Below are 14491 nucleotides of genomic sequence, written 5' to 3' on the forward strand. Positions count from 1 at the left end.
CGTCCCCGTCCCGTCCCCGTCCCGTCCCGTCCCCGTCCCGTCCCCGTCCCGTCCCCGTCCTGTCCCCGTCCCGTCCCCATCCCGTCCCGTCCCCGTCCCTTCCCCGTCCCGTCCCGTCCCCATTCCTGTCCCCGTCCCGTCCCTGTCCTGTCCCGTCCCCATCCCGTCCCCGTCCCATCCCATCCCCGTCCCATCCCCGTCCTGTTCCCTCCCCATCCTGTCCCTGTCCCCTCCCCATCCCCGTCCCATCCCCGTCCCATCCCCGTCCCCTCCCCATCCCGTCCCCATCCTGTCCCCGTCCCGTCCCCGTCCCGTCCCCGTCCCTTCCCCATCCCCTCCCCGTCCTGTCCCCGTTCCCTCCCCGTCCCCTCCCCATCCCCTCCGCATCCCCTCCCTGTCCCCGTCCCGTCCCTGTCCCTTCCCCGTCCCGTTCCCTCCCCGTCCCTTCCCCGTCCCCTCCCCGTCCCATCCCCATCCCGTTCCCTCCCCGTCCCGTCCCCGTCCCGTCCCCGTCCCGTCCCCGTCCCGTCCCCATCCTGTCCCCGTCCTGCCTGGCTGTGCGGCCGGCGGCTGCCAGCCGTGATTAGTGACCTTCCAGGCTGCCGTCAAAAGGCACGTTCAATACTTCTTCCCTGGCAGTATGGCTAATAGCTGAGAACCTTTCAGGGCCGAACAGCCTTTGTTTGTTCCTGAGGCACCACGGTGTGGTCTTCATCTGCTCCTTTCCTAACTGGCAGCCACTGGTGCCCCGGGCCACGAGGCCACAGCGAGGCCTGTAGGCTGAGCATCTGGTGCTGGCGGAGCCGGCCCACGGCCAACAGAGACCGGGCGTGTTGGCCGCCGCCCGCCTGTCAGACAGCAGGTGGTTCCGGGTGCGAGGGTCTCCTGCGTGGGAAGAGAGGCCAGTGAGGCCACTGGCCCCTGGAAACCTGAGCTGGTCGTGGTGCTCGCCCGCGGTTCCGGCAGCTTCATTTTGTGCAGGGTCAGAGTTGGCGTGTCTTCTGATGACTTTGTCTGCCAGGATCACCCTGGAAAATGACTTTCTAGAAAAGTCGGGTAAATTCAGTGTCAAAGGCTGTCCCAAGGGAGCAGCTTTACTGTGCACCGTGCAGCTTGGGAACCGGCTCAGGAGCGAATGTTGTGTTTGCCTCAAGACACGTGTGTGGATACAGCCCCCAGGCTTCCCTGCTGGCCTGCTCCAGGGTTTTCCGTCCAGTAGTGTGCACGTCACCCTCAGTGTTCAGGGACCACACTGCAGCGCTGCCTGCTCCCAGAGGCAGCATGTGGGGTCTGAGGGGAGCCGAACAGACCCCCACAGCTCTTCTCTGCCCCCTGACGATGCTGCAGGGTCCCCCGTTGCTACACACCCTCCCCCCGGCCACTCTTCCGACACCTCCTCACATGCTGAGTCCCTCTGTAGCAGCACCGCGTTGGGCCAGCTGTCAGTGTGTGTTAGAAACAGTCCGGGACTTGAGAGGCGGGTCTTCCGTGGGGTGTGGGCCCCTTCACAGCTGCATTCACTTTCCAGACATCTGCGGCCTTTACGGAAGGCTTACCTACTTACTTACACATTCCAGGACTTCTCGTTTAACTCCCATGATAGTCTTGTGATTTAGGGACTGTTTTCACCCCACTTTGCAGATGAGGAGACCGAGGTAAAGAAAGGACTCGGTGACTTGCCCTCAGTCACGCGATAATGGTGATAATAGTATTAATGGTGGAGCAGGGGTTCGGTCTTGGCTGCTGTCTGCAGACCTGGAAGGGGCCTTGCAGGTGTTCAGTCCCCGGCTGGAAGTGAAACCTGGGGAGGTTCGAAGACCAGCCGCCCCGCTGCCCATGGGTGGCGGAGAACGTGGCTTCCCTGGCTCTTCCTCTCCTCCACCTGCTGTTCCTTGTTAATACCATTTTCATGCCGATGTTACCCGTGGGAGGGGTCACAGTCTTGCCTCTCAGGACTCCAGTAACGGAGCTTAGGAGCGGCTCCGGGTTCTGGAGTGGCCGCCGGGCAGGTGGTCGCAGACCCCACTGCCTTCTGGACCGTGCCGCGTCTCCTGGCTTTGTGCCAGCGCGAGTGGGGGGCTCCGTGACGTGCTGGGCTGCCTTTCACATTCTCATGCACGCTTCCTGCCCTCTAGCTGTCGCTCTCCCAGCTGGCGGCTCCCCCACGGTCCCCCACTCGGTGCCGCTCGGCCACACCGTCTTCCCGGCATCCCGACAGCTCTGCGCGCCCCCTGGCCCAGGAGGTAAGTAGGCCCACCCTTCCTCCTTCCAGGGAAGGGCTTCCGCCGAAGTCTGACTCTGTGAGCTGTGCTGGTCCTTGGTGAGGTGGCGAGACCTTCATGGGTTCTCTGTGACATGGGCGTAGGGACGGGGTGGGGGAGCCTGGCTTTCTTCCACGCTTCGGGTACTTGCCACCACTCTGTCCTGTTGGCCAAGGAGCGTTTGGTGTGGGAGCTCTTCCTGCTGTGGGGCTTAATTAGGCTTTTGCTCCACCTGACAAGACGAAGTTAGACTACCCTCAGATCTCTGTACATGAAAGGGGAAGGAAAGTTTTGCCAGAGATAGAAATGAGGTCGATCCGAGCCTCCAGCGCTCCAGGACACTCTCCTTGCCGTCAGCTGCTGAAGGAGAAGCGGTGAAGCCCACCATCCTGGATTCTGATGCATCCAGAGGGCAAAATAGGCCTATGTTTCCACTGACCTTGGGGAATTCACATAAAGTTTGGTTTCAAAAGCTGGCTGGCTCACCTGCAAACCGTATGTATTTTCAGTCTTGTACTGGAAGTCTACTGAGGAAAAATAGTGCCATTAAATTATTTATTTGGAAACAGTACCAGAATATGTCTGGGGCTCATTTATGAAGAGCCTGCATCTCTTATAATTGGCAGCTGAGACATGTTGGAGTTATCTCTGGTTCTGTGGTATTCCCTTTTGAGCTGAAACAGAAAGCTAGGGAAGTCGGCATGAGAGCATTCTGATTCCCAGACAGGCTCTTCATTTAGACACGTCTTCTGCTCTGGACAGACGAGAATATTCAGGTGACGCAGGGATCAGAGGCCAGCCAGGGGCTGGGTACCAGTCTGTCTTGCGGTGTTGAAGGAGGGTTCATTTTTCTGGTCTATCAATGCGGTTTTTATGTTAATTGACGTTCTCAGACAGCAGATCTCTCCCATGGTACCTGTTCATAAAATTGATTGAATTCTCACACAATTCTCATTGCTTTTTGACTCACTTAAAATATGAGATACCCAGATAAATTAGAATTTCAGAAAAGTAGTGACTTTTTAGTGTAAGTCCCAGATATTTCATGGGACATACTTATATTATACCCAAATTATTCACTGTTCATCTCAAGTGTAAAAGACACCTGGGCGTCCCATATTTTCCTTTGCTGAATCCAGCAGTCTGACAGAGGCGATTCATCCATGGACACCCCCCCCATCCCAGCCTCCTTGGTGGTTACAGGCTGGGATCCTTGTTGGCCTCACCTGGGGCTGCATTTTGCTCAGCAGGGGCTCCCCTTAGAGGGCAGGATCTCTCACCTGGAGGCCCAGCTGAGCCAGGCGTCCTTGGTCCTGGGACCCTCCGTTGCGGATCAGCTGCGGGAGCTGCCTTTCACGCCGGTGCACACCCCGATTGTCGTGGGAGCCCAGGCCAGGAGGTGAGGGGTGGCCCTGAGGGCCCGGCACGTGCTGTGCCGTGAACACTGACTCTCAACAACAGGCTTCCCCCGGGGGCGGGGGGGGCACAGGTCCTGCCTCTCTGCCGGCCCTTTCCTGGAGGCTGGCCTCCGTGGTCTTTGTGTTTCAGCTCTGGAAGTAAGCTCTCGCGAGCCTCAATGGTGCTCCTGCAGGCTTCCGGCTTTCCCGAGATTCTGGATGCCAATAAGCAACCAGCTGAGGCTGTAAATCCTACAGATCCCGTTAAATTCAACCCTCAAAAGGAAGAATCAGATTGTCTACAAAGCAACGAAATAGTGCTACAGTTCCTCGCCTTCAGCAGGTGCGTTCTTAAATGTTCTGTCTCCGTTACTCTTTACCTGTCTTGTGCTTTCCTTGCGTTGAAGGAACTTTCACTCCTGTGTGGCTCTCAGCTGGCAGAACTCTTGCTGAGGCCTTACTGGATGAAGGAATGCTATCTGTTTTTGTTTTCAATTGGCGGGGACCCTCACACAGCCGTCTCTAAATGCAGTAAAACCGGCTTTGCCCGATCTTCTGTAACTGAATATGGACCGTGTTATGTTGGCCAATTCTTGGTATTCGTGCAGCTTTGAGAGCAGTGTTCTCCAGCTGGGGCTCAAGTGGGTTGCTGTCTGGCGGGCTCCCCGAGATCCCAATAGAGCCGCTCACGTGGGCAGACCAGGCAGCATCTGGCCTGTGGTGCCGGACTCTCGAATGCCCAGGTTCTCTGCTATGGTTACTTGATTAATTGGGGGCTCTTATTGGATTCAGAGTGTCCCAGGACTGCCAGGGAGCGCCGTGGCCAAAGACCGTGTATTTCACCTTCCAGTTCTACCGCTTCCCACCCGTGACCACTCCACGCCTGCAGCTGGTTGGGCTGGACGAGACGGGCAGGACACGCTCTGGTTCCCTGTTGCACCTCCTCGTTCTCACTGACAAGGATGACTCCTCTGAAGCTGGTAAGTGCTCGTGCATCGGGCAGACGCGAGGAATCCAGCACTGAGCCTTGTTTGTAAGTTTTATTATTTACAGAATACTGTACGGTGAAAATTTTCAAGCACATGCAGAATTTGAAAGAACAGTATGATGAGCCAGTGCTCCTACCAGTGAGCTCCCTCCAGCAGCTGTCAAGTGCGTCCCCACCCAGACCCCAGGTCACTTGGAAGCAAATCCCAGACATTGTATAATTTCACCTGTGAATATTTCCTTATGTAGATCTAAAGACTAAGGAGTCCTGTTTGAAAAACATAAACTCAGTATTATCCCACTTGAAATTAATAATAATCCCTTAAATGTCATTAAATATTTAGCTGATGTTAAAATTTTCCCAGTAACTTCAAAAACAAAAATTTTTTTTGAGGATGGAAGGAGGGTTTGTTTTTTTGGGGGGTACAGTTTGTAATAGTTTGTTGAGCTCAAGTTCTCAGGCAGTGTGTAGCTGTGGATGTGACTCTTGAGTGTGACTCTGCCGCCCCCAGGCTTGGTTTTCGTGTTGCTGGTTGAAGTAGCCGCACTGCTCCTGCTCATCCTGCAGAGCTTCCCACAGTCTGCATTTGGGTTTTGCTTCCCAGGGTGACCATTAAAGTGTCCCTCCCTGTCCCGTTTCTCCTGGTCATTGGGAGTGAGATCTCTCTGCATGGTCAGAGGCTTTTTTGTGTTTGGGGCAGGAACTCTGGGGCCGGGGCTGTCCTCACCACCTCCCGCAGCTGCGCAGTGACCGGTCCCTCCTTTCTGTACCACCTCAGTGCCGTCAGGACTGTTGCCCACAGGCTGATTATTTTGCTCAAGTTTGAACAGTGGTGACGTTCTCCTTCCGGAGCTGGAATGCTTCCATAGAGAGAAACTGCCCCTCGCCAACTATTGGGTTACCTGGAGGTGTGGTCCATGTAGGAAAGTCAGAATAATGTTCACTTCTTCCCTTTTATTTGTGGATTTTCGAAATAACGAGCCAGTTCCTTAGCATCCTTTGAGAGTGGGGCCAACGGCTTTTGTTTCTGGCAGTATTATAAACTAGTGGATTTACACCGCAGTGGATTGAAACATATCAAATATGTTGTTGTTTTTATCGATGATCAGTTACCTCTCTATGGCCATTCGTTGGGTTTGTAAGGGGCAGAGCTGTGAACCCTTGCTGCCTCTTCAGTAGAAAGAACAGGTGGGAAATGCCATATCCAAATGCTAATGGAGTGAAAGTAGTTTAGCAACATTAGCATCAGACAAAAGAGACAAAAGGCAAATGCGGTCCTGGGGATAAAGAAGCCTATTAAATATAATCGAGAGAATAATCACTAGGAAAATAAATAATTCTGAACCTGTGAACTTCCAACAAACAGCCTCAAAATACAAAAGAAACATTGACAGACTTTAGGAGGGGAAATTGACAAACCTATAGTCGGGGAAGGTTTGACATCCCTCTCAGTGAATTGACACATCAGGCAGAAAATAATCAAGGTTATTATAGAATATGATTTAAAAAGATGGTCTTATAAAACCTATAGAACCAATTTAGAGGATGTGCATTCTTTCCAAGCATACTTGAGAGACTCATGAGAACTGATCATTTGTGTACATGTGCACCTGTTTTAGGCCATTGCACAGGCATCACCGTGTTCCCAGAGACCCAGTATCCCATCTAACAGCCTGACATTCTCTGACGGCAACACCAGATCAGAAATCGACCACTCCCTCTCCCAAAAAGGCTCTGAACTGCTGTTTTTTTTTTTTTTTTAATTTTTAAACATACTTTTAATGATTCCTTAGGTCAATGAAGAAACCAAAATAGAAATGGTTATTTAAAGCTGAATCACGAAATCATATTGCAAATATTGTAAAACAAATGAGATACAGATAAAATGGTATTTATAGGGAAATTTACAGCTTTAGTGCTTGTATTGGGAAAGAAGAAAGTATTTTTTAAAATGCTGATCTAATTGTTCAACTCAAGAAGTTTGGGGAAAAAACCCAGAACAAATGCAATAAAAGTAGAAGGAAAGAAATTTTATTTTTTCAAAGGTTTTTAAAGATTTTTATTTATTCATTTGAAAGAGAGGAAGAGCACAAGCGGGGAGTGGGAGGGGCAGAGGGAGAAGCTGACTCCCTGCTGAGCAGAGACACCCCCCTCCCCACCACATGCGAGGCTCCATCCCAGGATCCAGAGATCATGACCTGAGCTGAAGGCAGACTCTCAACCCCCTGAGCCACCAGGCACCCGAAGGAAAGAAATTTTAAAATAAGCATAAATGCTTAGAAAACAAACAACAGACAGGGTTGGCCAGTCAGCCGGGCACGAGGGGTCACAGGTACATGGGGTCTCCCTTGCCCAAGGTCAGAACCGGTACAGAGGGTCAGAACTGTTGCAGGCGCTGGTCAGCCTGCGAGAGCTGGGCGTGCTTGCTGGCGCTCACCCCGTTGGATGGGCTTTGCTGCTGGCAGAGGTAGGACCACCTGGCCGTAGACCCTGGGGTAAAGCCCTGATGCCCTGTTGCCTGAGGACCCCAGCATCCTCGCTTTCTTCAGACAAATCTGGAAAGAAGAGAGAGGGGATGCGGGCACAGCTCAGGCCCTGTTCCATCTCCCAAACCTTCCAGCTGACGAGCTGCTCTTGGCCTGGGGAGGAGCATGCGTGGGGCAGAGGGTGAGTGCGGGAGGCCCCCGGCATGGAAGTGAGTGCGGGAGGCCAGGCCAGGAAGCTCTCCTGTGACAGTCCTAGGTTTTGTTCTCTCCACTCCCTGGGTTTCCCAACCATCCTGGGACCACTTGTCCCAAACCAACTGCCTTCCCTTTGCCAATGCTCCTGGGACCATTGGTGGACAGTTTAGCTCATGCCCCCAGAAGGTTATGAAATGGATCAGAATAGTGCATTGACTTCAAGACTCCCGTGCACCTGTTGGCGAGAAAGTATCTCCTCTTCCATTTCCTGTTCCTAACCCCATCTAGCCGCTCTATCCGGGGCAGCTCACCAGAGGTTCTGCGGTGAGGTTAAATAGATAGTGTTCAGGCAGTTTAATTCAAAAGGCCAGCCACAGAGAGATGCTCCTGATTTGAATATAAACCCCTTTCCATTATGAATTTCCCAGAGAGAAATTAGTCCAAAAATTAAATCTCCTTGCAAGTTGAGGTCCAAAGAAATTAAACTCCAAAATCAAATTTTGTCATTATGAATTAAAATTCAAAGTCCTAAATTCCTAAGTTAAAGTCCAAAACAAGTTCTTTTCAGTGTCTTACCCCCCTGAGATTCAGCCAAAGGTGCCCCCCGCCTGGGCAGGGCTGGGCTTCCTCCAGCAGCTCCTGCTCGGGGGTCCCCATGGCTCAGCACCTAGCCTCACTGGAGCCTCACTTAAGATGTATTTTCTTTTGTTGTTGAAATATAACATGCATGTCACACAGTGTTCAGTTCCACAAGTTTTTAAAAATTAATAGATTTTGCTCTTTAGAGCAGTATTAGGTTTATGGAGAAATTGAGCTGGTAGTACAGAGTTCCCATACACCCCTTGCCCCCAGAAGCTCCCCTGTTAGCTATATCTAGCTTCACGTGGACGTTTGTTACAGTTGATGGACCAGTGTTGATGCTTTGTGGTTTAACTAAAGCTCTGAGTTCACAACAAGGCTCACTCTTATTTGTACATTCTGTGGATTTTGACAAATGCAGAGCGTCTGTATCCCCATACAGTAGTGTAGAGAATAATTTCACCACCCAGATATGCTCTGTGCTCCATGTCTTCCCTCCCTCCCTCTCCCCTTACCCCTCCCCACCACTGACCTTTCTCCTGTCGCCATGGTTTTACCTTTTTCAGGGTATTCTACACTTGGAATTATACAGTATGTAGCTTGTCCAGACTGGCTTCTTTCACTTACCTAGTATGCATTTAAGATTCCTCCGTGTCTTTGTGGCTTGGTAGCTCATTTCTCTTTAGTACTAATACTCCACTGTCTAGATGGACATCCATTCACCTCCTTACTGAAGGGCATCTCAGTTGCTTCCAGGGTTTGGCAATTACGAATAAAGCAGTTGTAGACATTTTGTTCAGGATTTTGTGTAGACCTAAATTTTCGACTCATTTGGGTAATACCTAGGAGCATGTTTGGTTTTGTAGGAAACCGCCCAGCCGTCTTCTTGAGTGGCTGTGCCACGGTGCGTCCCCACCAGCAGTGACTGAGCGTCCCTATGGCGTCACACGCTCCCAGCGTTTGGTGTTGGCGGTGTTTGGGGTTTTGGCTGTTCTCATATGTACATAGCGGGATCTCACTGTTGTTGTATCAGTTGCACTTCCCCGATGACGTTTGAGGGGCAGCCTCCTCTCATACGCTTACTTGCCCTGGGTGCATCTTGTTTGGGGAGGTGTCTGTTCATATCTTTGTCTGTTTGTAGATTGGGTTTTCTTATTGTTGTGTTTTGAGAGTTCTCTCTGTTTTGCCTCCCAGACCATTATCAGATGTCTGCTTTGTGAATGTTTTCTCCCAGCCTGTAGCTCGTCTTTTTCGTGGTCTTACCAGTGTCTTTTGGAAGGCAGAGGTTTTTAATTTTAATGGAGTCCAGTTTATCAGTTATTTCTGTCATGGGTCATTCGTGCCTTTGGTGTTAGAGGAAAAAACTCGTCACCACACCCGAGGTCCCCTGGATTTTTGTCCTCTACTTTATCTTCCAAGAGCGTCAAAGTTTAGTGTTGCAAGTTTAGGTGTTGGCGGTGTTTGGGGTAGCTTGTCCAGACTGGCTTCTTTCACTTACCTAGTATGCATTTAAGATTCCTTTTTGTGGAATCCATTTTGAGTTAATTTTTATAAGAGCTGTAATGTTTACAAAGTGAACACATCTGCATGACTACAGGGTGCAGACCGAACCCCGGTCTGCCCTCCCCCACACCCCCATCATCAGTGGCCTCCCCCTGGTGACCACTCTTTGGAATTCTGTCACCGTCGACCAGTGCACCTGCAGTTTTGAACCGAAACAGGATCATCTTGTGTGTGCCCTTCCGATTCTCCCTTCTGCTCGACGTCGTCTGTGGGGTCCATCCAGCTTGCTGTGTAGCCTGTCCTTTATCCTGGCTGTATAGAAATCCTGCCTGAGTATTGCACACATTTATGCATTCGGTTGTCCGTAGACATTTGGATTGTTCCCAGCTTTTGTTGCTTTGGAGTAAAGCTGTGGTGAGCCTTCCCTTGGTGCAGCTCTGCTGGTGTTGGGTGTGTGCCCAGGAGTGAATTGCTCTAGGGTCGTATATGTTCATCTTTAGTCAGTTTGCCAAGAAGTGTCGTTCCCCCCCCCACCCCATGCACGTCCACTAGAGTACCTTTGGTCCAACAGGAGACATGGCAGCCTCCTGAACAGAAGCTTCTGGAACCCACGGCCCTGGGCCTGGTGGCTGCCTCTGCCCGAGGCCCCTTAGTTTCTTGGTGTTCCAGTTGTGAGTAGAATTGCTTCTTGTTCCCTCCTTTGCTCGGGGTGGGGGTATAGCTCTGGAGCTTCCCCGCTGACCACTGTCCCTGCTCCTTTCAGGAGGCTCAGCTGAGGGTGGTGGTCCCATCCTCTGCCACACACACGGTGCCTTCCTTCCTTTCATTTCCTGTGCTTTCTGGCCTGGAGTTAGGTTTTTCTAACACATTCCTCCTGATGTTTTGGCCAGTGGGACCCTCCTTAGCACGGGAGCTGGAGTCCTTGAACTCTGGGTCAGCCGAGAGGCCGCCCCCCCCCCCCCGGTCTGGAGAACTCTCGTCCCGGGGTTCGCCGGCCCCGCTCTGGGCCCATCTGGTGCTGCCTCGCCTGCCTCTTCTGTGGTGGATCTCCTGTGTCCTGTGCATTTTCCTCCGGTCCCATGTCCCCACCCAGAGATTGTGTCTGTGCAGTTTGAAATGCTTGCGTTGACTCTTTATCCTTTTCCCTCCATCATTTGAAAGTCAGTAGCAGGCGAGGTAACACTTTCCTCTAAACACAGAACAGGCTTTGCTGAAAAGCAGCCCCCGTCATACTGAAGAGGACAGGGATCTCACAGTCCCATTCCCAGTCTTCCCGCGTACGTTTGTTATAGCTACTTTCTCGCTCCGACATCCAGTCTGGGTCCTGGGTTGTACTGGGAGTTACCGCCCCAATGTCCTTTCATCTGGAATAGTCCCCTGCATTCTCTTTCCAGTGACAGAGGCTGTCTGAAGGTGAGCTGTCACACAGAATGTTGTTCTGTGTGCATCTGACCGTTGGCCGTGGCCCCTCTGGAAGGTCTCGCACATGGGCAGTTAGGGCTAATGCTCCCTCCGGGTCTGGATTTGGTGCCAACGCTTCATGGGCTTCATGTGGCGTCCATCAGCAGTGCGGAGGTCAGGTCTCTCGTCCTTTTGGTGCTGGTTTGATCTGCCCCACGTTCCTCCGGAGGAAGGGAGGCGCTTCCCCGTGGCACTTGGCACAGAGTTCTCAGGCCGGTCGTTGGCTCTGTGCGAATATCCACCCCAACACCCTTTCACCCACACTTCTAGCATCCTTGGCGGGGCTTTGCCTGGGTCGGGTCTTTAACTGGAATTTTGTAAATGGTAATTTTTCTGATTTTGTCATTTGGTTTCCCTTTATTAACAGACATTCTTCTATTAAAAAAAAGAGCTTTCCCTTTTCAACCAAGACTGAACTACATTTACACCCTCCAAAACAGAGCAGATGTTCGATACTTTCCCTTTAGTTTCCAGGTTTCAGAGTAAGAAGTTGTAACGGTTACTCCACTAGTGACAATTGAGATTTTGTCTGTCTGGTTTCTGTTTTGTCTTTTGAATATCACTCTGATATTCTTGTTCTACTTTCCCCCACTTTGGCCAGTGGTAGCCCTTCAGGTTAACCTGGGAGCCTGGGCGTGGCCCCGCTCTCTACACGGCCCAGTGTCCCTTCTTACCTCGGACTTTCTGTGCCTCAGACCCGGACCAGCCGCCTCCCCTGCATGGGGCGTGTTTCCAGAGACGGAGGGCTGGGGCGCTTTTGATTCTGGGTGGCATGGTGTCCAGGCTTTTCACTGGGCAGAGCTGGAGAATATAGATTCAAACACGAGTTCACATTGCTATTTCTAATTCAGATTTAGAGTTTTTTCTTAAAGTAATTGATTTGTATCTTTTTCTCCTTATACTGGAAATCGTGCTTCCTGACAATTCGTTTACTTACTTTTCCTTACAGTTTCTATAATGTACTTTTAGAATTACATGGCTAATGTTAGTACTAAGGGTACTCGTGTTGAGTGAGGAGGGTTCAGATTTCTGGTGTTCTCCCGTCCTGAGCCACATTCCGCTGGGGACAAAGAGTTGGTTCAGCGTGCCGGAATCCCTGGAGATCATTCTTTCCTCTGTGGACCTGTTGCCAGTTTGATATTCAGTCAGATGCACTTGTTTCCATTTGTTCTCACTTTTAGGTTTTCCTTCCCTTCTGATTTAATTTGTTAGAATATTTACATGGCTCAAAATCTAAAACCCTCGTGCCCTCTAGACCATGCGCCCCCCGTGCGGCCTCCTAGAGGTAACCGGGCTTTTAGTCTCTGGCCTCTCCTTGTCATGTTTCTGTTTGTTTCAGAAAGTAAGGAAATAGGTTTTTATTACTCCTTGTTTCCTTATTCAACAGGTAGCATGCCAAATACACGCTTTTTCCACGTTGCTTTGATCCGTACCATCGTGTCCTGAGCTTGGCTCCCGGCGGAGACCCCTGCGTTGTGTGTGCAGCTACATCGTAGGGCGCTGGGCGAGAGTGTTCGCTGACGGCCGTTCGGCCGCTTCCAGGCTTCGCGGTGTCAGACAAGGCAGCAGCTCCAGCCTGTGCCCCAGCCGTGTGCGCGGGGCGTTGCGAGCTATCGGATTACGGCCGTCAGCCGCCCCCCGTGGCAGCCCGTGGCCAGTCTGCTCCCGCCGCAGTGCACGGGACGGCCTGTTTCTCAGGGCCTTGCCCGCAAAACAGGCTGTTCAACTTTGGGATTTGTACAGCTGATCGATGTGACGTGGATCTTAGTGAAGTTTTAGTTTGCGTTTCTTTTATAATGAGTGAAGTTGAGGTCTTTTATATTTGTCTGCAAACTTCTATTCATATCTTTACATTTTTCCATCCAAATTTTTGTTTTTTCTGTCCTCTTGTTTTGGGAACTCTGTTTATTAAGGAGATTAGCTGTTGCCCACGATATAAATTGCAGGTGTGTTCTCTTGCTTTGTCATTTTTACTTTGCTTTTGGTGGGTTTTGCTATGTAAAGTTTCATTTTATTTTATTTTTTAATTTTTTAAGGTTTTATTTTTAAGTAATTTCTCCATCCAGTGTGGGTCTTGAACCCACAACCCTGAGACCAAGAGTCCACTGACTGAGCCAGCCAGGTGCCCCGTAAAATTTTGTTGTTTTGTCCTCTAATATGGTGGTCTTTATTTTTATTGCTTCTAAATTTCCGAGTCCTGGGAGTCTGTGCGAAGGTGTTCACCTCCCCAGCTCATAAAGAGATCCACACACGGCTTCTCCAGGGGCTTGTAGGTTTCGTTTTCCACATGAGACTTCTGGTCTGTCTGTAGTTTATCCTCTTGTACGATGGGAGATAGGGATCCAGTTTTATTTTTTCAAATGTCTCTCCCTTTGACCTAGTGCCGTTTATTAGAAAGTCTGTCTTTTTCTTCAGTGACTTGAGAGTGGCCCTTCTCATTTACCCACATTTTTTATTACTTGGGTTTATGTCTGGATTTTATATTTTGTTCCATTAGACCACAGGTTGGCAAACTGATTTCTGTTAAGGGCCAGATAGTAAATATTTTAGACTTTCTGGGTTACATATGTTCTCTCTGGAATCTTCTTCTTCTTTTTTAACAATCCTTTAAAAATGTGAAAGCTAGTCTTAGCTCCCAGTTGGATCGGCCCGTGGGCTGTGGTTTGCCAGACTGTGCATAAGAGCACTGGTCCACACATGGTGGGCGTGCTGTTGAGTCAGAGGTGCAGCTTCTCTCTGACGTATAGGCCCCCCCCGCCGGGTGCTCTAACCTGCAGGGCCTCCTGCACATTCTGGCTGGGCTGGTTTTCTACATGAACTTGTTAGCCCTTTATGGGGGTCTGCTGAATCCATGGGTTAACGTGGGGAGAGCTGTCCTGCCAGGGACCGGGACATCCTTTTAGGTGCTCATTTCTATCTCCCTGACTTTCCAAAGACACGGAAGTGACCCTCATGCAGGTTTTGCTGTTATCCTGCTTTCTGACCAGTTAAATCTTGTCTTTATCATTACCTTCTTTTTTATATTCTCCAGTGTTTTTTTCCTGATTTGAGTTGCTTAATTCATTTAATTCTTTTGTTTTTGTGGATACAATTCATTTATTTTAATTCTTTTGTTTTTGTGGATACAAAATATTCAAGGCTATGAATTTTCCTTTGATTACTGCTTTATGCTTTGGTGATTCAGATAAGTAGTACTTTTATTCTTTTCTAGAAAATCTGTTTGGATTTTGTTTTCCATTTGATGTAGAATTATTTAAAGGTAAGTTGTAAATTTATTTTAAAAAAATTGTTTCCAGTTTCTAGTTTGTTGCATTGTGGTCAGAGAATATTGTTTGCGTTATTTCTGCCTTGTGGAGTATATTTAGGTTTTCTTTGTGGCCTAGTATATAGTTAATTTTTATTAATGTTCCAGATACACTCGAAAGATACATTTGGTGTTACTGGGGAACAGTGTCATACGTACATATGTTCTACCTAATGGATTAGCCGGTCTGGCCTTCCATACCCTTGTTTATTGCCCACCTGACCTGCCTTAAAAACAAAGTGATTAGTTGGTCTTTACTATTATTATGTTTTTGTCTGTTTCTCCTTGCGTCTCTAGATTTTTGCTTTGTCATTTGG

General features: G+C 49.9%; 1 protein-coding gene across 1 annotated transcript in view; it reads left to right on the forward strand.

Moving 5' to 3' along the window:
* NPHP4 (nephrocystin 4) overlaps positions 1–14491 on the forward strand; it is a 115395-nt gene that overhangs the window by 73450 nt on the left and 27454 nt on the right. Inside the window, exons 14-17 of the mRNA XM_035019936.1 lie at positions 2136–2243; positions 3509–3660; positions 3810–4001; positions 4451–4638. Of these exons, the coding sequence (XP_034875827.1) occupies positions 2136–2243; positions 3509–3660; positions 3810–4001; positions 4451–4638 (640 nt within the window). The remainder of the gene's footprint in view (positions 1–2135; positions 2244–3508; positions 3661–3809; positions 4002–4450; positions 4639–14491) is intronic.

The sequence above is a fragment of the Mirounga leonina genome, unplaced genomic scaffold (genome assembly GCF_011800145.1).
Source record: "Mirounga leonina isolate KUSES-001 unplaced genomic scaffold, KU_Mleo_1.0 Mir_173, whole genome shotgun sequence".
NCBI classification, from domain to species: Eukaryota; Metazoa; Chordata; class Mammalia; order Carnivora; family Phocidae; genus Mirounga; species Mirounga leonina.